This window comes from Falco peregrinus, chromosome 5 (assembly GCF_023634155.1).
Source record: "Falco peregrinus isolate bFalPer1 chromosome 5, bFalPer1.pri, whole genome shotgun sequence".
In the NCBI taxonomy this organism is placed as follows: domain Eukaryota; kingdom Metazoa; phylum Chordata; class Aves; order Falconiformes; family Falconidae; genus Falco; species Falco peregrinus.
The window spans coordinates 70,584,150-70,609,863 of NC_073725.1; the positions used below are offsets into that span (position 1 = coordinate 70,584,150).

The 25,714-nt window shown below is 63.5% G+C and overlaps 4 protein-coding genes across 10 annotated transcripts; 3 read left to right on the forward strand and 1 right to left on the reverse strand.

The window, feature by feature from the left end:
- The first annotated feature begins 715 nt into the window (after positions 1-715).
- Positions 716-7,904, forward strand: CILP2 (cartilage intermediate layer protein 2). Its single transcript, XM_027796289.2, has 9 exons — positions 716-849; positions 2,443-2,541; positions 2,903-3,175; positions 3,443-3,625; positions 4,010-4,168; positions 4,274-4,534; positions 4,672-4,780; positions 4,877-5,034; positions 5,135-7,904. Exons 1-9 carry the CDS (start codon positions 789-791, stop codon positions 7,525-7,527), a joined length of 3,696 nt encoding a protein of 1,231 aa, XP_027652090.2. The 5' UTR covers positions 716-788; the 3' UTR covers positions 7,528-7,904.
- A 6,857-nt stretch (positions 7,905-14,761) lies between these two features.
- Positions 14,762-19,823, forward strand: LOC114014046 (coiled-coil domain-containing protein 194-like). Of its 6 annotated transcripts, none has more exons than XM_027796418.2 (8): positions 14,766-15,165; positions 15,313-15,376; positions 15,714-15,783; positions 15,857-17,115; positions 18,126-18,222; positions 18,429-18,561; positions 18,727-18,807; positions 18,991-19,823. In XM_027796418.2, the coding sequence occupies exons 4-8, from the start codon at positions 16,771-16,773 to the stop codon at positions 18,998-19,000; spliced, it is 666 nt and encodes a 221-aa protein (XP_027652219.2). In that variant the 5' UTR covers positions 14,766-15,165; positions 15,313-15,376; positions 15,714-15,783; positions 15,857-16,770; the 3' UTR covers positions 19,001-19,823. The 6 variants fall into 6 exon arrangements, with proteins under 6 accessions (XP_055660816.1, XP_055660815.1, XP_055660814.1 ...); XM_027796419.2 differs by having other exon boundaries at positions 18,727-18,792; XM_027796417.2 differs by having other exon boundaries at positions 18,727-19,823.
- Positions 19,824-20,226: 403 nt separating this feature from the next.
- LOC129784508 (uncharacterized) lies at positions 20,227-22,465 on the reverse strand. The gene is made up of 3 exons (XM_055804845.1): positions 22,131-22,465; positions 21,669-21,822; positions 20,227-21,397 (listed from the first exon to the last, which is right to left on the reverse strand). The coding sequence occupies exons 2-3, from the start codon at positions 21,744-21,746 to the stop codon at positions 20,513-20,515; spliced, it is 963 nt and encodes a 320-aa protein (XP_055660820.1). The 5' UTR covers positions 21,747-21,822; positions 22,131-22,465; the 3' UTR covers positions 20,227-20,512.
- A 125-nt stretch (positions 22,466-22,590) lies between these two features.
- On the forward strand, positions 22,591-25,313 carry PLVAP (plasmalemma vesicle associated protein). Of its 2 annotated transcripts, none has more exons than XM_005244221.4 (6): positions 22,591-23,000; positions 23,391-23,478; positions 23,694-24,283; positions 24,607-24,730; positions 24,842-24,920; positions 25,007-25,313. In XM_005244221.4, exons 1-6 carry the CDS (start codon positions 22,623-22,625, stop codon positions 25,011-25,013), a joined length of 1,266 nt encoding a protein of 421 aa, XP_005244278.2. In that variant the 5' UTR covers positions 22,591-22,622; the 3' UTR covers positions 25,014-25,313. The 2 variants fall into 2 exon arrangements, with proteins under 2 accessions (XP_005244278.2, XP_013160104.1); XM_013304650.3 differs by having other exon boundaries at positions 25,010-25,313.
- The last annotated feature ends 401 nt before the right edge of the window (positions 25,314-25,714 follow it).

A 25,714-nucleotide genomic window follows, 5' to 3' on the forward strand; every position in this document is an offset into this window, starting at 1 on the left:
CCTGTCCCAGCAGAGAGGGTCTTCTTGACCCCGCACCAGCACTGGGAGCTGCCTCCCCCCTGGGGAGCTCGGTGCAGCTGGAGTTTTGGGGAATGCAGGGAATGCGCTGGGATTTCCGCTGGCGGGGCTGTGGGAGGGGGCTGCGGTCCCCAACCGTGGGGAGCTGTGGTTTGGAGGTGACCCTGGGGAGGGTCCCCAGCCCATCGCCCCCCTCCCCCCCCCAGTCACCATCACTTGCCAGCGCCGCTGGGTGCTTTGCATCCTGCATCCCAGGGGGCAGCTGGGGCCATGGGTGCACTGAGCTCTGCACGGCCTCAGCGCCACCTCGGCATGGGGCTGCGGACAGCTTGGCACACCCACGCGGGCCAGGTCACTGCACGGGCGCCCACCGGCCCCGCCAGCCCACCGTGCCCCACGGCAGCGGGTGCCAGGGGAGCGCTGGCACCCTGACCCCAACCGCAGGAGCGCCGAGGCTGGGCTTGCTTGGCTTTTTCCCCTTTCCCTCCCCTCCGCATTCCCAAGTGCATCCAATTTTAGCAGCTCTGCAAAAACAAACCCTCAAGTTTCCCGGGCTGGAGCAGCGAGTGGCAGCGCGCGGCCGGCTTGCTGGGGAGGCCGCCTTCCCGCTTCCCTCTTGACACCGATCCAGCGCCGGCAGAGCCGACAGTCCTGAGTGCCAGGAGCCGATTGCTGCTGTCTGCCGGCGCAAGGGGGAAAGGCCTCATATATAGACCCACGGTGCCGCCGCGCTCACAGTTGCCGGCCGCCCTGCCACGGCACAGGCAACCATGGGTGAGCTGGCACTGGCCCTCCTGGCTCTCGCCGCCCTGCATGGTGCCAGGGCAGCAGGTAAGGCCGGGACTGGTGGCTAACCACGGCGCAGGGACCTGTCAGTGCCGCCGGCCGGGAGCATCCCTGCCATCCCGGGGGCTGGTGGTGGTGATGCGGGGCAGGATGGGGCTGGGGCTGAGTGCTTGCCAGATGTGTGCCGGGGCCAGATGTGTGCCAGGATCAGAGGTGCGCCAGGGTTTTGACCACAGCTGGGGACAGTCCCTCCGGCATCTGCTGGCAGGAGGACGCGTTGGCGAGGCTTGGGGCAGGTTTGCCCTCCCTGGGGCCATGTCACCAGAGGGATGGGGATGTGTCCTGCGCCACGTCCCCACCAGCTCTGCCAGCTGTGGCGCTGGATGGCTGAGCACCTGCGGGAAGCCCCAACTGGCTCGACCACCACAAGCTGCTCTATGGGGCTTTTGCCCCCTGGTGCTGAGCCCCCCAGACCCGTGGGGGTCCCTGCAAGGTGCCAAGGGCAGTGACTGGGTGAGACTGAGCTGGGACCGTCTCTGGTCCAGGGACAGAATCCATCCACCTGCACAGTGCAGGCTGTGACGGGTCCCGCTGTCCCCCAGATCCCTGCCACCTGGGGAAGGGACAGGAGGTGGCAGGGTCAGGTCCCCGCTACCGTGGGATTGCTGCTGGCGGAGGGATGGTGCCGCTGCATGGCCATGGGGCGCCCGTGGGGTCCCCACGGGTACTTTAGGGTGTGCCAGGCTGCACAGGGGTGTCTTGACTGCTTGGCCGCATCCTGCCCAGTGCCTGTGGGTGACAGGCACCAGGGGCCAGTTTTCTCCTCAGGGACCTGCTCCCCTCATCCGTCGTTTCCAGCTTGGCTGAAGCCCCCAGCCCAGCACCTGGGATCACCTGCACGAGGGGCAGGTGGGCAGCGCTGCCCTTGCAGACCCCACTCCCTGGGTTCAATCCTGGGATGCGGCTGGCTGGGCCCAGTGGGAGCTGGGGGGGTCCACCCTCCAGCTGGGGCACGCAGCGAGCCCCCCGGGCCAGCTGCTGCCGTGGTGGTGTCCCCGCTTGGCCGGCTGTGGTTTTACAGCCCAGTTTCCTGCTGCCTCCCGCTTTGGCTGGTAGGGTTTGCTGTGGCGCCAGGTTCGTGCTGTCATCTTGGCGTGGTGGGTGTGTGCGTGGGCACCCTGGCTGGTGTCCCCATCCCACATCACCCCTGGGGATGATCTTGCCCCAGGGCAGCTGGGAGCTTGCGGGGAGCATTTCGTGGCAAGCAGCCCATGAACATGGCATGGGCCCCGGTACAGCCGGACTCGCCACGCGGCACCAGCCTCAGCTGCCCTTTGATCCACCCCTGGCTGGCCAGGGGGCTGCAGCCTCTCCTTGTCCACCCCGGATGGTGACACCACCGGCCTAGCCCCATGGAGCTGGTAAATCCTGCCCAGAGCCCCTTGCCTGGAGCCCCTTGCCAGGGGGCAGGGTGCTGAGGGTGGCGAGCCCCCATCCCCACTGAGACCTGGTGTGTCCCAGCACTGGCTGCGCTTTGCTTCAGTGCCCACGGCTTGGCAAGGGACCATCTGAGCACCGCTGGGTGCCCTGGGCAGAGGGTGCCCTGGCACTGGGTGCTCTCACCGTGTCCTTCCCCAGAGCCCACAGAGAACAACTCGGAGCCGGGCAAGAGCGGCACGGCAGGGAAGCCCTGGAAAGCAGTCCCCAGCCTGGCAGACCTCGACCTGGACACAGCAGGTATGGCTGTCCCCGAGCCCCCGCCAGACACCGTGCCCTGGGGGACCTGCAGTCAGAGCCCCCCAGAGGGGCTGCATGGGGTAATACCCACCGTGCCAGCCTGGCAGTGCCACCTCCTCCGTGGCAGTGTCCCCACGGGACCCTTGCAGCAGGGATGCTGTGCACACCCTGCGCTCCCTGTGGCTCCCATGCTGCATCCCCTGGCGCCTTCCATCCCCACACACTTTCATCCACCTGTCCCTTGCCTGTGCAGCCCTCGGCATCCCTGAGCTGTGCCCAGCCCTGGTGGCACCCTGGGATGCTTAGGGACAGGGTGGGGGGCTGCTCCCCTTTCACTCACTCAGGGCTGGCTCTGTCCCAGGCAGAGGAGCTGAGTGGACATCGTGGTTCAACATCGACCACCCTGGGGGGGATGGGGACTACGAGAGCCTGGAGGCCATTCGCTTCTACTACCGTGGGCGCGTCTGCGAGCGGCCGGTGGCCATCCAGGCCCGCACCACTGAGTGGGAGCTGCCCGAGGAGGTGGGTGAGGTGGTGCACGTCAGCCCCAAGAAGGGTTTTCGGTGCATCAACAAGGAGCAGCCGCAGGGGAAGACCTGCTCCAACTACCACATCCGCTTCCTCTGCCCGCTGGGTGAGTGCCACCCCCCCGGACCCCGCTGGCATGTTGGGGGGGTCCATACCCATTGCTGTGCTCTCCCCTTGCTTTTCACACCCCCTCCCGCTGTTGCATCCCACCGAGTGCTGCAGTGCTGCGACTCCACCAGACCCCCCCCAACTCCAGCAATCACCCCTTGGGTGCATGATGCTGGGCATCATCCCAGGGGCCAAGTGCACACCCATGGATCTGGACGTGGGTGGTGGGCCCCCAGATAATGCCTCTTCTCCCCACTCCCACCAGAGCATATCTACTGGTCGCACTGGTCCTCCTGGAGTCCCTGCTCACGCAGTGCCTGCGGCAGCAGCGGCACCCAGACCCGCACTCGCCGATGTGTCAATGCCCAGCTGGTGGCCACGCTGAAGGAGGTCAAGTGCAAGGGCAAAGCTGTGGAACGCCGGCCGTGCAGCGCCGGCCCCTGCCCAGGTAGGGACCCCGGCACTACCAGCACCCACCTGCCCCCCAGCCAGTGCTTGCCACCTGAAGCCAGCCACCTCCATCTCCTCTTCTGCCCATGCCACTGGTGGCACGAGGGGTCCCAGGGGGCCGTTGGCGCACAGCAGCTGCCTCCCCATCGGTGCAGCCACCTCCTGGGCAAAGCTGCTGCTGCCTGCGCATCATCAGCTTAATTGCAATAACAGAGGCCGTGCTGGTAAAAACAGCTTGGCAGGGGTAAGCCAGGGCTGGCTGGGCACAGGTGGCTTGGAGGGACCCTCCCTGTCTGGGGACCTCCCGTGTCCCTGTGTTATGGGACCACCCCGGGCTGGGGGGAACGTGGTGCCCGATGCCTGCCCGGCGTCTCCCTGACAGAGCCAGCGTGGATGGAGTGGGGCACCTGGGGCCCCTGTTCTCACAGCTGTGGCAGCGCTGGGACACGTGTCCGGCGCCGGAGCTGCAAAAAAACCAAGAAGATGCCGTGCACCGGCCGCCCCACCGAGGTGCAGAAATGTCCCCCCTCGCCCTGCCCAGGTACCTGCTCTTGGGGACACAGGGACTCCCTCCCCGGTGCCCCCAACCCGTGTGGCCCTGCCGCCGGCCACAGCCATGAGGTCTGAGCACCGTGCCACCCCGCAGCCTGCCCTGAGCACACACTGCAGGGCACCGTCGTCTCCACCACCGGCTCGGCACTGCCGGACGCCCACATCTACCTGGAGGGCCGCCCGCCGGTGCTGCTGGCCCGCAGCGATGCCCACGGGCACTTCACCGTGACGGGGCTGTGCGAGGGCACTGCCGCCAACATCAGCATCCACCGCGAGGGCTTTGCCCCGGGACTGGCATCCGTCGTCTCCAACGGCTCTGGCGTGGCGGTGGTGCATGTGAGGCTGCAGAGGCTGGGTAAGCATCGCGGCATGAGGTGGGGGCTGCGCGGTGCACCCCTCGAGGGACATCCCCAAAGGATGCACGGTGTGAGGGAGTGAACCAAGAGGGGGACTGCAGCTCGTTGCTTCCTTTGCCACCTTCCTCCCCTGCAGAGAAGCCCTACATGGTGCTGCATCCCAAGGCGAAGGTGCGGGTGGCCGGGCAGGAGGTGACCTTCTGCTGCAAAGCCTCGGGCACCCCGGTACCCAAGAAATATTACTGGTGAGCGGGGTCTGGGCAGCAGAAAGCTGCCATTGGGGATGGTGGGGAAAGGCAGACCCAGCTGTATCCCTGCTGAGCCCGTCCTCATCCCTGCAGGTACCACAACGGGACGCTGCTGGAGCGGAAGGTGTACCGCTACAGCAGCCGCCTGGTGCTGCGGGGGCTGGCACCAGAGCAGGCTGGCACCTACCACTGCAAAGCCAGCACCGAGGCAGGCGCCATCAAATCGGCGCCAGCACCACTCACCGTGCTGGGTGAGAATGGGATGGGCTTCCTTAGCCACACCATCACCCTGGGATGGGGGGTGTGGTGGGGAGGGTCACCCTAACCCTTGGTCTGCCCTGTGTCCCCCAGCCCAGGGCCAGCAGAGCTGCAAGCCGGAGCCTGAGCCGAGCCTCGTGGAGCTGCCCAGTGAGTGCCCACAGGATGCCGCCGGCTCCCGCTACTACAATGTGGGGCGCTGCCCGCCTGCCCCATGTGCCAGCAGCCTGGCCAAGCAGTCGGGGTGCGGGGCAGATGCGGGGCACTGCTGCGGGGTGCGAAGGATGGAGATGCGGGAGATCCCCTGCGCCGGCTCCCTGCTGCCCATCAAGGTGGTGGCTGAGTGCGGTTGTGGACCCTGTGCCCAGCCCCGCGTCCTGGTGCAGGGACGGGTGACAGCAGCTGACACTGGCGAGCCCCTGCGCTTTGGGCAGATCTTCCTGGGTGGGAAGAAGGTTGGTTTCACTGGCTACAAGGGTTCCTTCACCATCGAGGTGCCACCGGACACACAGCGCTTGGTGGCTCGCTTTGTAGACCAGCAGCAGAGGTTCGTGGATGCTGTCAAAGTCCTGCCCTTCAACCACCGCGGTGGTGCTGTCTACCAGGAGGTCAAGATGCTGCGGAAGAAGGAGCCGGTAGATCTGGACAGCAGCCAGAGCAACGCCATCCCACTGGGGGAGGCAAGCGGCCGGGAGCCCGTTGGGGAGCTCATCCTCCCTGCTGGTGCCTTCCTCCGTCCCTCTGGGGAGGTCTTCAGGGGCACGGTCAAAGCCAGCGTCACCTTCCTGGACCCCAGGGACATGGCGACAGCCAGCACGGCCTCCAGCGACCTCAGCTTCGCCAACACTGAGGGAGAGATCATTCCTCTGCGGACCTACGGCATGTTCACCGTGGATTTTCGGGAAGGGGAGACAGGTGCGGTGCTGCAGACGGGGCCAGTGGAGGTGCGGATGGACGCGGGGCAGGTCTGGATGCCAGAACACCTGCAGAAGATGAAGTTGTGGTCCTTGAACCCCGAGACCGGCTTGTGGGAGGAGGAAGGTGTCCTCCGCCCAGCCGGGGGGAGCCGGGGCAAGAGGGAGGAGAGGACCTTCCTGGTGGGGAACCTGGAGATCCGGGAGCGGCGTCTCTTCAACCTGGACGTGCCGGAGGACCGTCGCTGCTTTGTCAAGGTCAGGGCTTACAGCAATGAGAAGTTCAACCCCTATGAGCAACTGGAAGGGGTGGTCATCAGCCTCATCAACCTGGAGCCCCAGCCCGGCTATCCTGCCAATCCCCGGGCATGGGGGCGCTTTGACAGCGTGGTGACAGGTCCCAACGGTGCCTGCCTGCCCGCTTTCTGTGATGGCCAGCGCCCCGATGCCTACTCAGCGTACGTCACGGCCACGCTGGGCGGCGAGGAGCTGGAAGCTGTGGCCTCCAGCCCCAAGCTCAACCCCAATGCAGTTGGGGTATCCCAGCCCTACCTGGGCAAGCTGGGCTACCGCCGGTTGGACCACGATGACCCCAACTTGAAGAAGACAGCTTTCCAAATCAACGTGGCCAAGCCTGACCCCAACAACGTTGATGAGACCAATGGTCCCATCTACCCTTACCGCAGCCTCGAGGAGTGTGAGGAGGCTCCGGTCAGCGCCAACCACCTCCGCTTCTACCGCGTGGAGGTGGACAAGTACGAGTACAACGTGGTGCCCTTCAAGGAGAGCGACCTGACCTCCTGGACTGGCGACTACCTCTCGTGGTGGCCCAACCCTCAGGAGTTCAGGGCTTGTTTCATCAAGGTGCAGATCGAGGGGCCGCAGGAGTATATGGTGAGGTCCCGTAATGTGGGGGGCAGCCACCCCCGCACGCGGGGGCAGCTCTATGGGCTGCGTGACACCCGTAGCGTGCGGGACATGCTGCTGGAGAACACCTCAGGTGCCTGCGTGGAGTTCAAGTGCAGCGGGATGCTCTTCGACCAGAGCCTGGTGGATCGCACCTTGGTCTCCATCATCCCCCAAGGCAGCTGCCACCGCACAGCTGTCAACAGCCTCCTCCGGGAGTACCTGAACCGTCACCCGCCCGTGGCAGAGAACAACCACACAGCTGCCTTCACCATGCTGGCACCGGTCGACCCGTTGGGTCACAACTATGGCATCTACACGGTGACGGACCAGAACCCGCGGCTGGCCAAGGAGATCGCCATCGGCCGCTGCTTTGATGGCACCTCTGATGGCTTCTCAAGGGAGATGAAGGCGGACGCGGGTACGGCTGTCACCTTCACCTGCCAGGAGCGGCCGGCAGGGCGGGAGAGCTTCTTCCAGCGGCTGCTGACGGCCCCAGCCGAGGCGCTGGCTGAGATCCGGCGGGAGATGGGGACCAGCGAGATGCGCCGGGCTCCCCCCGAGGTGATGGACTTTGCCTCCGGCGCTCGAGCCCCAGGCCCCACGGCCACCCGCCAGACCCCCAGCAGCCGGCGGAGGATGGGCCAGATCCGGGGGCAGCCATGAACACCGCACCCTCCCTCTGTGCCCCCTCCCCGGCTCAGCTCTGCCCTCCCTTTCCCCGTTGCTTTTAACCGCACTCATTTATAACGACTAAGGGGGACACACACGGGACACGTGGAGTGGGACCCTCCTGCCGTGACCCCAGGGGACAGCAGGGCAGGGTACCACTGGGCTGTGGCGAGGGGGGCAACAGCAGGCAGCCCCCACCGGCCTCGCCAGCCCCCCCCCCGGTGCTGCCCCTGCCCTTGCCCCCAGCCCTGTGTGGGGCAGCTCTTGGTGCTCAGCCCCGGGGACTGCGGTGCCGGTGATGCCGGCAGCAGAGCCACGGCCCCACGGGGGTTATTTAAATAAAAAAGAATAAAAGAGGGGGTGGAAGCAAATAGGGGAAGGGGCTGGGATGGGAAGGGGTCCCCACCCGGTGCTTTGCCCCGTGTCCAGCACTCATGGCTGAAGGTGCCAGGAACGGGAGCACCCCCTGCACCCCTGCCCTGCATCCCACAAGGAAACGTGAGGTTTCTTTTGGGGAAAAACTGAAGGATGTGGATAAAATGCCCTCCCTGCACGCTCTGCCCCGGAACGGTGCGGTGACAGCTATCCGGCCGGGCGCGGGGGCTCCGTGGCATGCCTGGGATGCCAGGCTCCATCCTTGCCACCTTCACCCGAGCTCAGCCCAGAGCCTGGCTGGGCCTGATCCTGCACCCATCCTGCTACCACCAGCCAGGCTGTTTTCCCCTTGAGGAGCATTTTGCCCCAACTTTTATCCAGGAGAGAAAAAAAAAAAAGATATTTCTTAAAGCCTCTCCCCAGCGCAGGGACACCCCCCCTAAGTCCTGCGGTGCGCCTGGGCCAGGGGAGCGAGCGAGAGGCGATGGCAGGATGCGCCCCCACAGCAACGGTGCTGGCACGCACCAAGGGCGCGTGCGGATTTGTACATTATTTATTATGAAATATATGGTTGTGTGTACACCCGCCTGGCTGCTGGGCTTCTCCGGGGGTGCCCAGACGCGTGTATGTGTGACCCCCCCAACTCCTGCCCCATCGCCTCCCGCCCTGCACGGTAGCACCGTCCCAGCACCTCCTGTTTGCCTTGGTCGTCGTTCAGCTGGTTGGCGGCAACACGGGGGGAACCGCGCCAGCTCCCCGTGGCCAGGGGACGTGGCAGCTGCGGGGGGGCCCCATCCAGCCCCGTGACACCCTCCCGCCCCCCTCATGCCCCAGCACAGGGATGTAGCCAGCACAGGAGTTGGGCACCCAGTGGGTGACCCCAACCGTGGTGATGGGTAGGGGTCTCTCTGTCCATCTAATGACTGTCTGTCCCCTGACTCAGGGTGCTGGGTGGGTTTCGCAGGTGCACACCCCCCCCCCATGCCCCCTCCCAGCCGTGGCTCCAGCGGATGCTGTAATGGAACAGGCTGCATTTATGGGGCCAGCCCCCCCAGCTCCCGGGACAACGTTTCCCTTTTACAACACGGTTTGGCCGGGATGCGGCATTTTTTCACCCTGACACTGGATGTGGCCGCTCGCAAGATCAAAGGGGACAGGGGACACCCGGGGGGGCACGGGTGGGTGCCAAACCAGCGGCCAAATCCCAGCTTCTCTCCCCATCCCGCCTGGGTGGGAACCCACCGCAGCCAGGCGCCGGCACATCAGGTGGGCGACGCCACAGCACAGCAGGGGAGGGGGCACCTGGGACGCGGAGACCCCATCACAGCAGGGCTCCCACCCCCACAAAACCTGGGTGCTGCCCGCTCCTGGGTGCTGCCTGTCCTTGGACTCTGCCTGTGCCTGGGTGCTGCCTGTCCTTGTGTGCTGCCTGCTCCTGGGTGCTGCCTGCTCCTGGGTGCTGCCTGTCCTTGTGTGCTGCCTGCTCCTGGGTGCTGCCTGTCCTTGGGTGCTGCCTGTGCCTGGGTGCTGCCTGCCCCTGGGTGCTGGGTGCTGCCCCACCGGGAGCCACGTCCCTCGCCAGGGGGGAGGCTGGTGGATGCTCCCCATCGGGCACCACTGTCGCCAGCGCTGGGGCCAGGGCTGGGGGGGCGGGGGAGTGCCAGCGGGCAGGATTGTTTTCCACCATCTGGTTGGCTTGGTCGGAGGCAGCTGCGCAGGCAGGGCAGATGGAAGCAGCTCCTGCAGCTCTGCTGCTATTTATGGCATCGGGAAGAAAAATGGGTGAAAAAAGACAAAAAGCAGCCATGCAAAGGGGCCAGTGGGACACCCCTGTTTGCAGCCCCTTCTGCTCACAGCTGCACCCTGCTCCACCTCGCTGGAGCCCGCCCCAGCGCCGGCCAGGACCTCCAGCATCATGCCATGGGTCCTGTGGGCTCTGGGAGCTGTGGGGGGACTGGTGCAGGGGAGAGCCAAGGGGGTGTCAGGGGCTCCCCCTAGTCCCAGGGACACGGAGAAGGAGCCAGGGGCACACACACAGCGATCTGCCTGGGTTGCGGGAGGCCCATGCTTGGGTGTCCAGCCCTGCCCCACATTCCCGAGGGCTGGAAACCCGCCCGGGGTCAGGGGCTGGGCTGGGGGCTGCAGCCAAAATCCTCCCGCTGCCCCCCTCCCCGGGTGTGGGACTCTCAGCTTGGGGGCTGAAGCCGCTGGCCCCATCCTGAGGGTCCTGCAGCCTCCAGCCCTGGGGACGAGGAGCCCCTCAGCCCCAGCCCTAGCCCCAAACGCCCCCCACAGTGGCCAGGGCCAGCCAGACCCACACCCCACCCCTGTGCTGCAGAGCATCATCAGGTACCAAAATAACCCCCCGGCCCCTCCTGGCTTCCAGGCACTGCTGAGTGCTGTGCTGAGCCTCGCAGTCCAGCCCAGGGCTGATTACACGGCTGAGTGTCCAAGGCTGCCAGCTGGGACGCTTTTGTCTCTAATTCCCCTAATCATTAGCAGAAACCAGTGCCATGTGGTTCTGCGTGACCCACGGTGGCTACATGGAGGGTACCAGTGTGGGGAGCCCCGCCAGGACCCCACTCTGAACCTGCAGCCTGTAGGATGGAGAACCGAGAGGGGGTTTCAGCAACACATCAACTTTGGGGTCAAAAAACCCCCAAATCACTCTTTTTTTGCCTTCTCAGCCCCTTGGCAAGGGTGATGCTCCTGGCTCAGATCACGACAGGCAGGTGGGTGGCTGGGGCTGGGACGAGGACGTCCTTGGGTCCCCCCCCAGCTTTGGGTGAGCGATGGGGTGTGGTGGGTCCCGGCTGTGGGTTTTTGGGGTGTGCAAGGTGCAGGTGCAGGTGCAATGCTGCCCCGCTTGCCCCCAGCACTGGTGGGTCCATCCAGCTCCACTGATGCCTGGAAGGCAGAGACAGGGATGGGAACATCCCAGGAGAGCTCCTGGATGGCAGGACCATGGGATGCCAGTGAGGGGGCATGGCAAGAACCAGTCTCCGTGCGGGATGCATATCCCGTGGTGATGAGAAAGGCAGGTGGGGGGGCTGGGGGGGGCGGGATCAGCTGCTTCTTGTTACCCCCGGACCCCGGCCAAAAGGGAATAGCAAAGCAGGGAAGGGAAAAAGGAGCCTGGGAGCTGGCAGCTCCTGTCCCACCCCACCAGCAATTAGGGATGGCCGGAGCCCAACGTAAATGAGCAGGATGGTGCATCGGCACGTTGTTTGGTGCTGCTGGGGCCCCTGCAGTGGGGATGGGGCTGCTATTTGCTTGGTCCCCCACCAACAGCATCCCCACATTGGGGTACACCCCCCAACAGCCCCATTGCCCCCCCCAGGGCATGGGTGGTGGGAAGGGGGTGCTGCCACGCTGGACCCCATGAGCATGTCCTGGTGCTGGCCAGGAACAAAAGCTCTGAGCAGCAGCCGGGAGCTGGAAAGCACCTTGGGAAGCAGCTCCCTTTCTTTCTTCTTCTTCTTTTTTTTTTTTTTTTTTAATAATGGAAAATATAATGACATTGCCTAAATTAAAATAATAAAAGAAAGCAGCTGAAAAGCCAACCCAAAATAGGAGAGAAACCCACGTTTCAGGCTGAAAGGGAACAGACGCAGGCAAGGGATGAAAGGGAAAAGCAGAGGCGCTGTGCGTGCCCAGGACCCTCCTTTCAGCCCCACAAAGGGGCTGGGGGAGCTGTGCTGCCCCACTACCTCCCCAGGGCTGAGCCATGGGGTGAGGGGCTGAGGGGGATGCAGAGTATCACCGCTGCACCAGCCCCTGCCCCTGGCAGCCTAAAATGGGTCCCCACACACCCTCTCCCTGCCGGCTTTGCTCCTTTGCACCATGCCCAGCACTGCTGCTTCAGGGGCCGCATTCTGCCCAAGGCTCCAGTCTCAGCAGGTGCAGAGGCATCTCCTCCATCCCCTGCCCTGAACTGGAGCATCTCTTTGGACCCAAAACTAGAGCATCCCTGGGGACCCTAAACTGGAACATCCCCAGGCATCCAGAGCATCCCCAGGGACCCTGAATGGGAGCATCCCCAGGCATCCAGAGCATCCCCAGGGACCCTGAACAGGAGCATCCCTGGGCATCCAGAGCATCCCTGGGCATCCAGCTGCAGGGGGATATGGGAGGTGCCAGGTCCCCGTCTCTGCTGTTATGGCAGGGCCAGGCCAGATCCAGCTGCCGAATTCCAGGCCGTCTGGCCAAGAGACACTGCTCCGCTCCCGGCACTCCCTCTGGACAACCTGCCGGAGGAGGGGAAAAAAGCTCTGGTCCTCAAACATGGACAAGCCAGAGGCGAGAGACCCCGACTCCTCCCAAAGTGGATGCACTGAGGGGTATCGCTGTTCCCTGGGAAAGCAGCCATTGGAAGCCAGGATTTGGGGGAAAACTGGGAAGAGGGAGAGGGGCTGCTTGGAGCGTAACACTTTCTGAAGCAAGCCCAAGCCGGGACACCACGGGGATGGCCAAGCTCCACCGTGCTGGGGCGGCTTCGGGGCAGCCCTTGATGATGCACATTCCTCTCCCAGTTGCTTTTTAGATATATTTTTTAAGAGTTGCATCTCAATATCTCACTGTTCAAAGTGAGCTGGTTCTGGAAAAAACATCCATTCCCATTTTTCAAGCTATTTTTGAAACCTTTGGCCTTCGTTCCTCTCCAGGCTCCAGACCATAAATAATAATAACAACATATTTAAAGGCTTTACGCTGACAGCTCACCGAATCTGCCAGACCCTTTTAATTCTCCAGATGTTGAAAATCTGACTCAAAAACTTGAAGTTTGGTAAATATTTTGTGTGTTTTCAATTTCACAGCCATTGCTTTTTCTATCACATGAAGCTGCAGAATAAAAATACTAAAACTGGAACAGCTATTTCTGGAGCTGGGGGGAGGAAAGGTGAGGCGGTGGCCGCTGCCTCCACGTGTCAGGATGCGGCCGGAGCATCCCTGGGGTTGGGTTGCCTGTGCCAGGGCTCTGTGCCTGGGGTCTTGGCTCCCCAGCACAGTCACAGTGGCAGGGACAGTGGCAGCAGCAGCTGGCTGTGGAAACATGGTGACAGCAGGACACCCCACACCCAGCCACCTTAGCACCCCTCCAGCTCCAGCCTGGCCGGGGTTGCTCCCAGTAGGCATTGCCTTGGCTGGATTCGAATTTATTTAGGTGATGAGCTCTGGTGTGAGGCACAGTGACATCCCTGGCTGCAGAGTGCCACCCCAGTCCTGCATCCCACACTCTGCATTCCATATCCCATATCCTATATCCCCATATCCTGCATCCCATAGCCCCATATCCTGCATCCCATAGCCCCATATCCTGCATCCCATAGCCCATATCCTGCATTCCACATCCCAGATCCTATATTCTGCATCCCGTATCCCATATCGTGCACCCCATATCCTGCATCCCACATCCCATATGCTGCACCCTGTACCTCACATCCTACAGTCCACACACTATATCATGTATCCCATACCCAAATATCACATCCACATCCCATGCCGTGCCCCCCATCTCCTCCCAGTCCCACACAGTGGCAGGGAGATGACCTGGGAAGACGCTTTTCCCCATCCTCCCAAGTGCTTCGGGGTCCTTCAGGGCCATGATGGACCAGCCAGTGCTGCCTTTGCTTGGGGGCTGTTTCCCTGCTGAGAAATGACAGCAGGAAAAGCATTAAAAAAACCCAGGATTTTAGCATAACTCCTGGAAAAAAAGCGTTTCAAATTTCTCCCCAACAGAAGGAGAGCAGGCGCTGGCTCAGCCCTGCTCCCGGCCTCCCAAAAACCAGCCCATGCGGTGGCTGGACTGCGATGCTGCTCCCCAAGGATGGGAGTGGAGGGCTCGCCGCCCTTCCCCACCCTTTAACCCTCCTCCTCCCCCCCTTGCCAGCTCTTCTCCCCCCAAAAAACCCTCCTGAACAGCAGCCGAGGAGTGTTCTGGATGGGGAAGTCCTGTGAAAGCCTGGACTGACGTGGTCATCACGGGACCAAGCGCTCGCCAGAAGCCAGGGCGGGATCCTGGCGCTGGCAGAGCCCCCGTGCCCAGCCAGAGCTGGGGCAGCCACGCCGGGCTGGGGGGAGGCTGTGCTGTGGGTTGGCAGGCTGGTACCACCCCCCCCAGTAACCCCACACCCTGGGTGCCCCGCACCCCAGGTACCCATTCACCTGGCTGCCCCACACTCCCATACCCAAGGTAGCCCTGAGCCCAGGCACCCCAAACCCCAGTTAGCTTATACCCCAGGTACCCCATAGCCTGGGTACCCCATACCCCCATTTCTTCATACCCCCAGTACCCTGTACCCCGAATTCTCCATACCCTGAGTACCCTGTTTCCCTAATTCTCCATATCCCCAGTACCACATACTCCTGATTCTCCATACCTCCAGTGGCCCGTACCCATAATTCTCCATACCCCAAGTACCCTGTATTCCTAATTCTCTGTACCCCCAGTACCTCATGCCCCCAGTACCACATACCCTAAGTACACTGTACCCCTAATTCTCCATACCCTGAGTACCCTGCATCCCTAATTCTCCATACCGCAGGCAGCCCGTGCTCCAGATACCCCCCTCATTTATCCCCCCTCCTCCAGCCCACCCCCGCCCACCCCCGCCCCTATTACCCCTCACCCTGGGGGATGCTCTGCCTTGTGTCCCCCCCCACTGTGGGCACTGGCCCCACTGGCAGCCCCATGGGGCTGCATGTGCACATGCAGCCCACCAGCTCTGCCCCCCACAGCCTGGGACACAGGGCTGAGATCACCCCCTGCAGTGGGGGGGGGTCCCCTGCAGCATCTGCCCAGGCCCTGCCGGTATCAGCCCCAGCCCCAGCAGGGACCCTGACAGCTGAGTGGCTGCTCGACTCCCTGAACGCTCCGGACGCAATGAACCACATGATTTCCTGGAAAGTCCCTCTCTGAGAAATGAAACTGGTCGATTTCGGGGCAAACATTAAACTTCCTGCCAGCACCGTGTGTTTTTGCCCGGGCAGGGCATCACAGGCAGGATGGTGGGCTGCAGTCCGTGCCGGCTGCTCCCAGAAAAGATGTCTTGGAAGAGGTGTAGCGCCCTGGCCTTTGGGGTAGCTGTCTTGGTGCTGTCGGCGGTCCTCACCTTCTTGTTCTGCCAGCAAGTCGTGGGTTCCGTGGTGGCAATGAACTGCTCGGTGGGGCTGGCACAGCTGGAGGAGGCACTGGCCAACACCAACCAGTCCCTCACCGAAGCCCGCGGGCAGAGGGATGACTGCAGGAAGAGGCTGGTAAGTTGCTGAGGTCCTGCTGGTGGGTGGAGGGCCAGGATCATGCAGGGAAACCTGCAGCCCCTCGGCCTAAATTGGGTGTGCTTGGATGGTGTGGGGGAGTGCCCGAGCGGGAGCCTCCAGCCGCTTTCCTCTGCCCCTGCTCAGGGTATGCTGGAGGGGAAATCCTTGGAGCTGGAGCAGGCACTCGCCAATATAACCCAGCTGCAAGGTGAGTCCCGGGTGGGAGGGGTGCAGGGGAGTGTGGGCACGGGCAACAGCCCCTGGGCTACCCTGGTCTCTGTCCCCTGGGACATCCTGATCCCTGTCCTTTGAGGACATCTTGATCCCCAGTCCCCCGGAACACCCTGATCCCCATTCCCTGGGACATCCTGATCCCTGTCCCCTGGGACACCCTGCTCCCCATCCCCTGAGACACCCTGACCCCTGTCCTTTGAGGGCATCTTGATCCCCAGTCCCCTGGGACACTCTGATTTCTGTCCCCTGGGGACATCTTGATCCCCATCCCCGGGACACCCTGATCCCCACCTGCCATCACCTCCCTGCAGAGGAGAACAAGGCGCTCAAGACAGAGGTGGCCCAGCAGCAGAGGCAGCTGCAGGACCTGCAGAGCAGCAGGTGAGCCCCCCACTCCCCCGTGCCATCCCCAGCCCTGCGCTCTGTCACCGACTCTCCCTGTGTCCCTCCCTAGGGACAAGCTCCAGCTGCAGAACCAGCTCCTGCAGAACCACCTGCAGGACATGAAGAGACAGCACTCAGGTGGGAACAGGCTCTCGGCAGTGTCCCTCAGCCTCCTGGCTCTCCTCCTCCCCGGGATGCTCCTCCTGTGAGCCCACAGCAGCAGGAACATGGGCCCCAATGATTCCCCATCCCCTGATGTGGGATGAGGAGGGACCGTCCTCATCCAGCCCAGTTGTCTGGGGGTGGCAGCGGGCACAGTGCCCACTGCAGGAGCCCACTGCCCACTCAGCCCTGCCTCCTGCTCACCCCTGCCCTAGGACTGCCTCTGGCCACTGGCCATACCTCCCTGCACTCTCTGGTAGCCAAATCCACCCAGTTCACCATGGGGCATTCCAGGGAGGTGATTTCCGTCCAGGCACCAGGGGCTGTGCCCAGGACGAGGGAGAGGACAGGCCGGGGCTGCAGGGGACAGAGACATGGCAGGGCTGCCCTGAGGCCTCTCCATAGTTAAGTGATTTTTAACCGATTTGTAATAAAACCTTATTGAAAAACCAGCATTTTGTTGCTCCAGCACTTCTTGGGGACCTGGAACCCTGACCCTGTTGCACAGCAGGGGCAAGGGGGTGATGCAGAAACCCCCCAGGCAGACAGCAGCCTCAGCATCCCTGACACCCACTGGACCCCAACTGCATCCCCGCTTCTCCCTGCAGCTGTCACCCATGGTCAGGCACAGGGACAGAGCACCCTCCCACCTCCAGCACAAACAAATCTATTCTGGGCTGTGACCTGTGAGAAACCGCAGCCCAAAGCGGTGTTTGGTGAGAAAAAACCCACAGGCGGCAATTACAGCAACCCAGGGAGTGACCTGACCCAGGGACACTGGCACATCCCGGGCAGGCACCGCTGGAGCGGGCGAGCAGCCCCATGTCCCCCTCCGGTATGGACCCCGCCGTGCCCAAAGCCACCCTGAAGGTGCTGGGGCTGTGTGCGATGCTGCTGGTGCTGGTGGCGGCGGTGACGGTGGCGGTGGCAGTGATGGTGTGGCGTTCAGAGGCAGTGGGGAAGCTGCAGGGCTGCCGGGAACAGGCGGCCAACGAGAGCCGGGAGCTGGGGAACCGCGTGGCCGAGCTGGAGCAGGAGCAAGCCCGGCTGCAGCGGGCAGCGGTGGCGGGCGCACAGGCAGAGGATGCTCTGCGGCAGGAGCTCACCCAGGCCCGCGGTGATGGCAAGAAGCTCAATGCCAGCCTGGCATCCTGCTGGGAGCGGGCGGTAGGTGCTGGAGGGGATGGGGACAAGGGGGGGACCTCGGCCATATGGCTGCTTGCACGGGGTGAGCAATGCTGGAGCGGAGAGGGGGGGTCCTGGGGGAGCTCAGTAGCCAAGTCCAAGAGTGATGCCTCATCCCTGGAGGATTTCAACCAGGCTTGTGGAAAGCCTCGGCACTGATGGGAAGGATGCTGCAAGACACGCAAGCCCTGGAGAGCAAAGGCTGGCTGGAACGATGAGCCGGGATGAGGGGGAGGCAGCCCCAGGGGGGCATGGCCACCTTCCTGTATGGGACACCCCGAGAGGGGAGCCCCGGCTGCTCCTGGACCCTCGGCACTGCCCTGCTCCTGCTGACCCCCAGCCTGGGTGCCCTTGCCCGGCCTGGGGCAGCTATTCTTAGCTGTGACCAAGCTGCTCCACGCACATATAATTACCCCATCCCAAAGCAGCAGCGGAGGCTGGAGCTGATGCGGAGCTGCCGTTTCTCCTCCCAGGTATTTTTAGCTGTGGCCCTGGCTGGGAAAGGGCCTGGCCTCAGCGCTGCGGCCACAGCCCGGAGGAAGAGCCGGGTCCCACCGCCCCTCTGGGTTCATCCGGCCAAACAATGGCCCAGAGAGGCTGGAAAAGTGCTCCAGCTTCCCAGGGCTGGCGCCGGGAGTGGGACTGGGTTGTTGCCTCTCAGGGACACGGCTGGGAGGAGCCCCGTCCCCTCCCAGGCACCAGGGATGCCACCCACTGGGCGCTTGGGTGGCCAGGGACTCCTGCAACATCCCTGGTGCACCAGCATCCTCACCAAGCTCAGGTTGAGCCATCCTTCCAGGGAAGCGTGATTTTTCCCAAATCCATGTCTCTACCTCTTTGAGAAATGTGACGGGGGAACCTAAGGCCACCAGGGAGCATGGGGACAGCATGGGGACTTGGGGCAGTGGTGAGGAGGGGCTCCAGCAGCAGATGAAGAGATGGGAGGGCACTGCCCACCTCTGTCCCCATGCTGCCATGTCCCCTCTCCCCAGGCCAGGCTGGAGGCCAATGTGACAGTGCTGGGGGACAAGGTGCTGGCCCTGCGGCGCGAGCGGGCTGAGCTGGCCCGTGACAAGGCAGCTCTGCAAGGTGAGCTCCATGCCCCCACAGCAGCAGCGTGGGGCGCAGGTCTCCGTCCCCATTCCCCCCCATGCAAGGAGCCCCATGCCATTCCCCCAGCCACGTGCCCTTTGGGGACAATGCCCAGCAGGGCAGGCTCTGGTTTGGGGTGTGGGGGTTTGGGGTGTCAGGGGTTGGGGTGTACGTGTGACCCCGCTGTCCCCTTCATCCTGCAGAGGAGCTGGCGCAGGGCGAGGCGCAGGTGCGGGGGCTGCGGCAGCAGCTGGAGGAGGCAGCAGAGCAGCAGCGAGCGCTGCAGGCACATGGGGAGCAGTGCGAGGCCCGGCAGAGAGAGCTTGAAGCCACCCTGTAAGGTCCTTGTCCCCTGCCACAGGCTGGGCACTCCAGAACATCTACCCCCCCAACCCAGCCCAGCCCCTCCATCACCCTGCCCTGGCCCCCCCTCCCCACGGAGACCCTCCATCGTCCCCCCAGGCAGAGACACCCCCTCACACGTCTCCGCTCTACCCGCAGACGGGACTACGCGGCTGAGGTCGACGTGCTGCGGCGGCGGATGAGGGACCGAGCAACTGGGCGCAGGTGCCCCCCGTCCCGGTACTTTCTGTGGGTGCACAGCTAGGGGAGGGGCCCGGCCTGGGGAGGGGGCTTCACCAGTGTCACCAGTTTGAGTGCTCATGGGCACGCTTGCCGGCATGTGCCATTGTCACCGGTGTCCCCAGGGGAGCAGGACCCGGGGGCTGTGGAGGGATTCACTCCCTGCATTCCCCTCTTTTGCAGGAAAGGCTGAAGCCCCGCAGCCCCCCGTCCCCGGAGGCTGGGGCCGGGCCCCCCCGCCCCGCTGAGCCCATCATTCCCAGTCCCACAGCGCCCCTTAGCACTGGGACCCAGCAGCGGCTCAGCCCGGCCGCGTCCGACCGGAGCCAGCGCGTCCAGGCGAAGGATGCTGGTGGGCACCGCCTGTCCCGATCCCACCGCGTGTCCCGACCCTGCCGTCTTGCCATGATGCTGCCCTGTGTCCCAGCCCTGTCGTGCTTCCCGATCCGGCTGTGTGTCCCGATCCTGTTGTCGTGATGCTGCCTTATGTTCTGATCCCGCCGTGTGTCCCGATCCTGACATCTTGTCATGATGCTGCCCTGTGTCCTGATCCTGCCGTGTGTCCCAGTCCCACTGTGTGTCTCGATCCCACTGTGTGTCCTGATTCTGCCATCTTGTCGTGATGCTGCCATGTCCCGATCCTGCTGTATATCCTAATCCTACCCTGTGTCCCAATCCCACCGTGTGTCCTAATCCTGCCTTCTTGTCGTGACACTGCCCTGTGTCCCGATCCTGCTGTCCCGATGCCAGTGCTGCAGCTGGGCCGGAGCAGTCAGCCATCCAGCTTGTGGGCAGTGTTAGCTCAGCCAGGGAACGGTTTCCCCACCGGCTGCTTGGGGCTGCTGTAACCAGCTCCAGGGTTTAGTGCCATGTTCCCGGTGCACTCCAGAAACTGGGATGACTGGGCAGGCATTTGGGCAATAAAGGCTGCTCTGCTCACTGGGTCGTCCCTCTGTTCCCCCTGAGCCCAGCTGTCCCCTCGAGCCCAGCTGTGCACCCCCAATTCCAGCTATCCCCCCAAGCCCAGCTCTCCCCCAAGCCTAGATGTGTCCCCCCCAAGTCTAGCAGTCCCCCCAAGCCCAGCCATGTCCCTGATCCCAGCCATGACCCCCCGAGCTCAGCCATGCCCCCCCAACCCAGCCATGCCCCCCCCCGCAAGCTGAGCCCAGCCATCCCCCAAGCCCAGCCATGTCCCTGATCCCAGCCATGTCCCCCCCAGCCATCCCCCAAGCCCAGCCATGTCCCTGATCCCAGCCATGCCTGCCTGAGCTTAGCCATGTCCCCCCTGAGCCCAGCCATCCACCTGAGCTGAGCCCAGCCATGTCCCCCCTGAGCCCAGTGATGGCCCCCAAGCCCAGCCATCCCCCTGAGCCCAGTCATGTCCCCCCCCCAGTCCCAGCCATGCCCCTCAAGCCCAGCTGTCCCCCCGAGCCAAGCCCAGCCATCCCCACAGCCCCGCTTGGGCATCACACACACCCCAGGGCTTTAACCAGGCTCTGCCACCGCGATGGCCAGCGGCTGCCAGGGCAGGACCCGGCTCTGCCAGGGACCCCAAAGACACCCTGGGGGGCCTGGCTGGGGATGAGGGGCCGAGTTGAGGATGGGGGGACAGGGATCAGCAGATGCTGCTGTTCTGCAGTCGCTTCCCAGCATCTTTGATCCGCTTTGAAGAAAGTTTCCAGGAAAGTTGCAGATTTTCCTGCTGTCACTGCTGCAATATCCTGTGCAGAGGGCAGGCAGGCTGCTCACAGGCATCCGGCCTCCTCCTGCCTGCACCCCTCATGGGGGATCGCACCCCATGCCCCCCACTGCCCCCCAGCTTGGGAGGGGGCAGGGAGGGTGCTGGCAGGCAGCTTTCCAGGTTGAAGTGTCTCTGCAAGGAGGTCTCCACCCAGGCCGGGGCTCCTCGGGCTGTGGAGCCTGTTGTGGGGGGACCAGCCCCATTCCTGCACCCCAGACCTGGTGGTCCCAGAGCAGAGACCCCAGCCCTGCAGCAGTTTGGGATGGGGAGGGCAACAAGGCACAGCCGTTCCCATGGCCCGACCTCAACGCAACATGAGCCCTTGGCATAGGAAGGATTAATTATAGGAGGGGTGCTAACTGGAAAATGGGACAGAGGGTGGGTCTGCAGCACCGTGGGGGGCAGTTGCCCCATCGGGATTCCTGCTGACCCCAGGAGGCTGTGAGGAGCCCTTGGGTGGATTGCTGGCGGGAGCATCCAACTGGCAAAGCCACCAGCGCACCAGGGTCCCAGGGCCAGCGCCAGGGCCAGGGGTCCAGCGGAGCCCCGGCAGCATCCCTGGTGGGGCCAGGGGTGACTCACTGTTATTTGCAGCTCAGGAAGGAAACAGCAGTAGCTGAGAATGGATTCGGGACCGACACCATCCCGGCTATCACAGACACTTCCCGGTCTCCAGGGACCGCGACGCAGCCAGAAGGCAGGAAACAGCGAGAGGCTCGGGGTCAGTGCCTGGTGCAGCCTCACGCCTCGGCCCCCCCAGCCAGCCCCCCCCAGCCCAGGCTGGGTATCCTGCAGAGCTGGGGGGGGGGTCCTGGGCACAGCCAGCCCCTCCACTGCAGCCCAGGGCTCCTGAGGGATGGGGACAGGGTGGTAATGGCCGTGGCCAGGATCTGAGCATGGTCCAGCTCAGCCCAGCCCTGGTTTGTGGTCACTGGTGCTGAGGGTCTGACAGGCAGCATCCCCCCTCCCTCCAGTCCCCGCCACGGTGCTGCCTGCACCCAATGAGACCCCTTTTCCTTGCACTGAGGAGCCCCCTCCGTGTCCCCAGCCTGTCCCCAAACCAGCCCTCACCCCCACCCCTCACCCCTCAGCCCAGTGTGGTGCAAAGGGGACCCCAGACCTGGAGTGCGATGGGGGAGATGGCTGCAAACCCATGGTTCTGGGCCACCGTGGCAGCAATGCTGGCATGTGTGGCCATCCCTGCATGGGGCTGGGGCCACTGCGCTCCTTGTGCTCAGTCAGGGCTTCCTCAGCAGCCGGGGGACCCAGCCATGCTGCAGATGGGCACAGAAAGGTCTGGATTTGCCCCTTGCCCCCCTCCACCAGCTGCTCCTTGCCCAGCAGAGATGTTCCCAGCAAGGCACAGAGACCAGAATCAGCTCCCCAGGCCCCACGGCAGGATGGTGGCTCTGCAGAGTGACAGCACCCATGGGTACAACAGCTGCAGGTTCCTACAGGTGGCTTCATCCCACAACCCCACATGCCCCAGCCCACCCCACAGCTGCATCCTTCCCCTGCCCACAAGCTGCCTGCAAGGTGCAGGAGAGCAGATGTGGAGCATCACTCCCTTCGTGCCACCGACCTGGCAAGCAGCTGGGTCCAGCGGTGACTCACACGCCACTGTCTCACCACGAGGATGTGACACCAGGACCAACCCGGGGTGCCCAGTGCAGGTGGTGGGATCCCCCTCTATCACCCACCAGCGAGCACCAGCAGCCGCAGACCACCCTGCTGCCCCTGCGGACTCATTCCCCGGGCATCCCTGGCACCCGCCATGCCCGGGTCTATTTCAGGGTGAGAGCTGGTCCCAGGGGACCACCAGTCTGGGGTGGGGGACGGAGGTCCCAGACTTCGCCCCCGTCTGTTAGCAACCAGGAACAATAGTCCTCCTGCAAACAGAAGCTGGGTCGCGATAACGTGGCCTGTCCAAGGCATCCGGAGAGGCAGGAAGGAACCCAGCAGAAGGAAATATTAGATAGAGCAATATAAACACGGCGGCGAGAGCGAGCTCCGCCCCGGCACGGCGCCCTTGAAAGGGACCGCCGTGGGGTGGGGTGCACAGAGCATCAGCGGGATGGAGAAGAGCAGCTACCCCATGGCCAAGTTTGGTCTGGAGGCCAAGGAAGCAATGCCCAAGCGAGATTGTGGGTTTTATGTGAAGTACATCTTCCTCTTCACCTCTCTCATTCAGTTCCTCATCATCCTGGGGCTGGTGCTGTTCATGGTGTACGGCAACGCGCAGGCGGGCACCGACACGCACCTCCGGCTGCTGGAGCAGCAGCTGCAGGATCGCTACAACAAGATCATCACCCTCAGCGGGAGGAACCTGAACCTGACGCGCACCCTCAACGCCACCCTCAAGGAGAAGCAAGGGCTGCAGGTCCTCACCCAGAAGGTGCAACGGGACCTGGATAAGTGCAATAGCACCCAGGCACCCAACTCCATCAATACGGTGAGACACCCCCTCCCCAGGGAGGGACGGCAAAGCCCCCTGGGTACTGAGGGCAGAGATGCACCCAGGGGTGCTGTGAGGTCCCAGCTTCTTGCAGCCCCCTTCAGCTCTGCGAGCATCAGCAGGTGCAGACAAGAGGGCAGGGGGTGGCAGAGCCCACCGGTGATGCCAATGTGTCCCCCCCCAGGCCCAGGCAGGTCTCAGCCCTGGCATCCAGACAGCAGCTGTTGGCCAAAGGGGTTCCAGTCTCGCAGCCCTCCTCCTCATCCGCTGCCCCCACCAGCCCCCAGTGCTCTCACCAGCACCTGGGAGGGAGCACAGTGATGCTGGGGGGGGTCTTTACAGGATGCTCTGAACCTACTCCTCTTCCTCCCTCCATCTCAACTGCAGGAGATTATGAAGATGATCATCTTCCTCCAGAAAACAAAGCTGGATGAGTGTCAAATGAACCGTAGCCGCATCGACGCCAACTGTAGCGGTAAGAGACCCACACACACCTGCCCCCCCACCCTGGGCACTCCCCCTCCCAGCCCCCTGGAGACCCCCAGCACCTCTCTGGCACCCACCACAGCCAGCATGGGGGGGTCTGCCCTCTCCCTGGGCTAGGCAGGGTTATTACCCTGAGATGTGGGGTGGGAGTCATGAGGGGGGGAAAACCACGTACCCTAATTCTGTGCCCCCGCAACCCTGCAGCCGAGAGGGTGCTGCTGCAACACCAGTTGGACCAGAAAACCCTGGCCAAGAAGGAGGTGGAGGAAAAATGCCGCCAAGTGGATGCCATGCTGACCAAAGCCACCCAGGAGCAGGAGAACTGCCAGTGGGAACTGCTGACCACCAAGGCCATCTACAAGCCCACCAAAAGCAACCTGGAGCTGCTGAAGCGGGAATGCAGTTCCTTGAAGTCTGACATGAACTACATCTTCCAGCGCATCAAGGACATGGTCAGCCCGTACAGCTGCAGCGCCGTCCACGAGCAGATCAGCCGGCTGACGCAGCGAACAGAGGAGCTTTTCCTCCGGCAGCAGGAATGGGAGACCAACTACATGGAGAAAAGCTTCTGTGACATGAATCTGGTCCAGTGTCACACCAACTGCTCCAAAGAGAAGCAGGAGTTGGACAAGCAGCTGCAGAAAGTTGAGGCACAGCTCAAGGGTGGCCAAGAGGAGAAGAAGAAGCTGCTGGCGGAGAAGGAGCAGCTCCGCAAGGAGCTGGAGGAGAAAAGCAGAGCCGCTGCGCAGGCTGTGTACTTCAAGGAGCAGCTGAATATCTGCATGGGCTCGAAGGTGAGGGAGCTGCTGGGGTGCAGGGACATCCCCCAGCACCCTCCGCAGCTGCACCGGTAGCACACAGGGCTGGACACATACATCCTTCTGCACATGCAATTTTGCATGCGCATCTTTCCTCTGCACATGTACTTCTGCAAACGCCCTTTTGCACACACATTTTCTTTTGCACATGCACTTTCGCAGGTGCATCTTTCTTTTGCAAACACAATCCTGCACAGCTGCGGGTGCACCCCGGGCAGGCACAAGCCGCTGCAGCACCCTCAGACCCCCTTCACCCAGAGGTGCCAGCACTGACTGCCACCACCCGCTCTCCTCCACAGATAGACACCTTCTTCGACATCACAGGCTCGCGGGTGCCGGGGAGCAGCGGGCGACTGGGACCCTTCACCAGCACGGGCTCCTACATGGATGCTCTGAGGAACCAGCGCATCTTTGGGAACATGGGTGAGTTCTGGGTAGGGGGCTCACTGTGGGATGCCCCCCCCCCCCCCCTCATGTTGGGGGTCACCATCCCCACTGCTACCCAGCTCAGATTCTATTGCTCCATCCCACCAGGCAAAATCAACATGGAGGAGATCCAGCGGATGGCACAGAAGATCACGGAGCAGTTTGCGTCCGCCCTGAAGGACCCCAGGTGAGGGATTCCACTGGGAAAGGGGGGCATAGGGGGCTGGGAGTGAGCAGTGCTGGGGTGAGGGCCTGATCCTGCCCTCTCTGCAGTAGCTAACAGCTGAGCAGTGCACGGAAAATGGCGGCGAGGGGCTCAAGAACAAGCCCGGGAGGTGCTTCCCATGGCACGGATGGCAAACCCTGACTGGGAGTGAACAGCCAGCACCACCACTGTCCTCCCCCTGCCCCGGGTGGGGGGCTGCCAGCACCGCGGGAGCCAGGACCACCCCACCCCCCCCTCCCCGAGTCCCTGCACTCATCCCCTCCCGCATGCTCACCTCCCCTATGCATGTACCTATACACTTGGAGACGGGGCGGTTGGCAGCTGTAAATACATCCAGCTCTGAGCACCAACACAGCTCGCTGCACGTGTGTCTGGATGCCTATGGGGGGGGGGGGGGTGTGCAGAGGCCACGGCCGGGACGGGGAGTAGGAACATCCCATCCTGGCTTCACATGCCCCTTTGGGGCGGGAAGCGCACAAGGCTGAGCGAGCAGGAAGCCCAGAGCCGCCGAGCCTTGGCAGCCCCATCCTGCCATCGAGCCCCCCTCGGCACACCGGGGCGTGGGGCCAGAGTGTGGTGATTAATCACCAGCTGCCACTGGCTGATACACCGTGCTTCCCACTCCTTCCTGTCCCTAAGGCCTTTCCTGCCTGCCGGGCTGCCTGCACGCCATCCCCTCCCCGGGAGGGGGATGCAGTGCTCCCAGCGTGCCCCCATCCCCAGCCAGCACCCCCAGATCCCATTTGGGTCCCGCA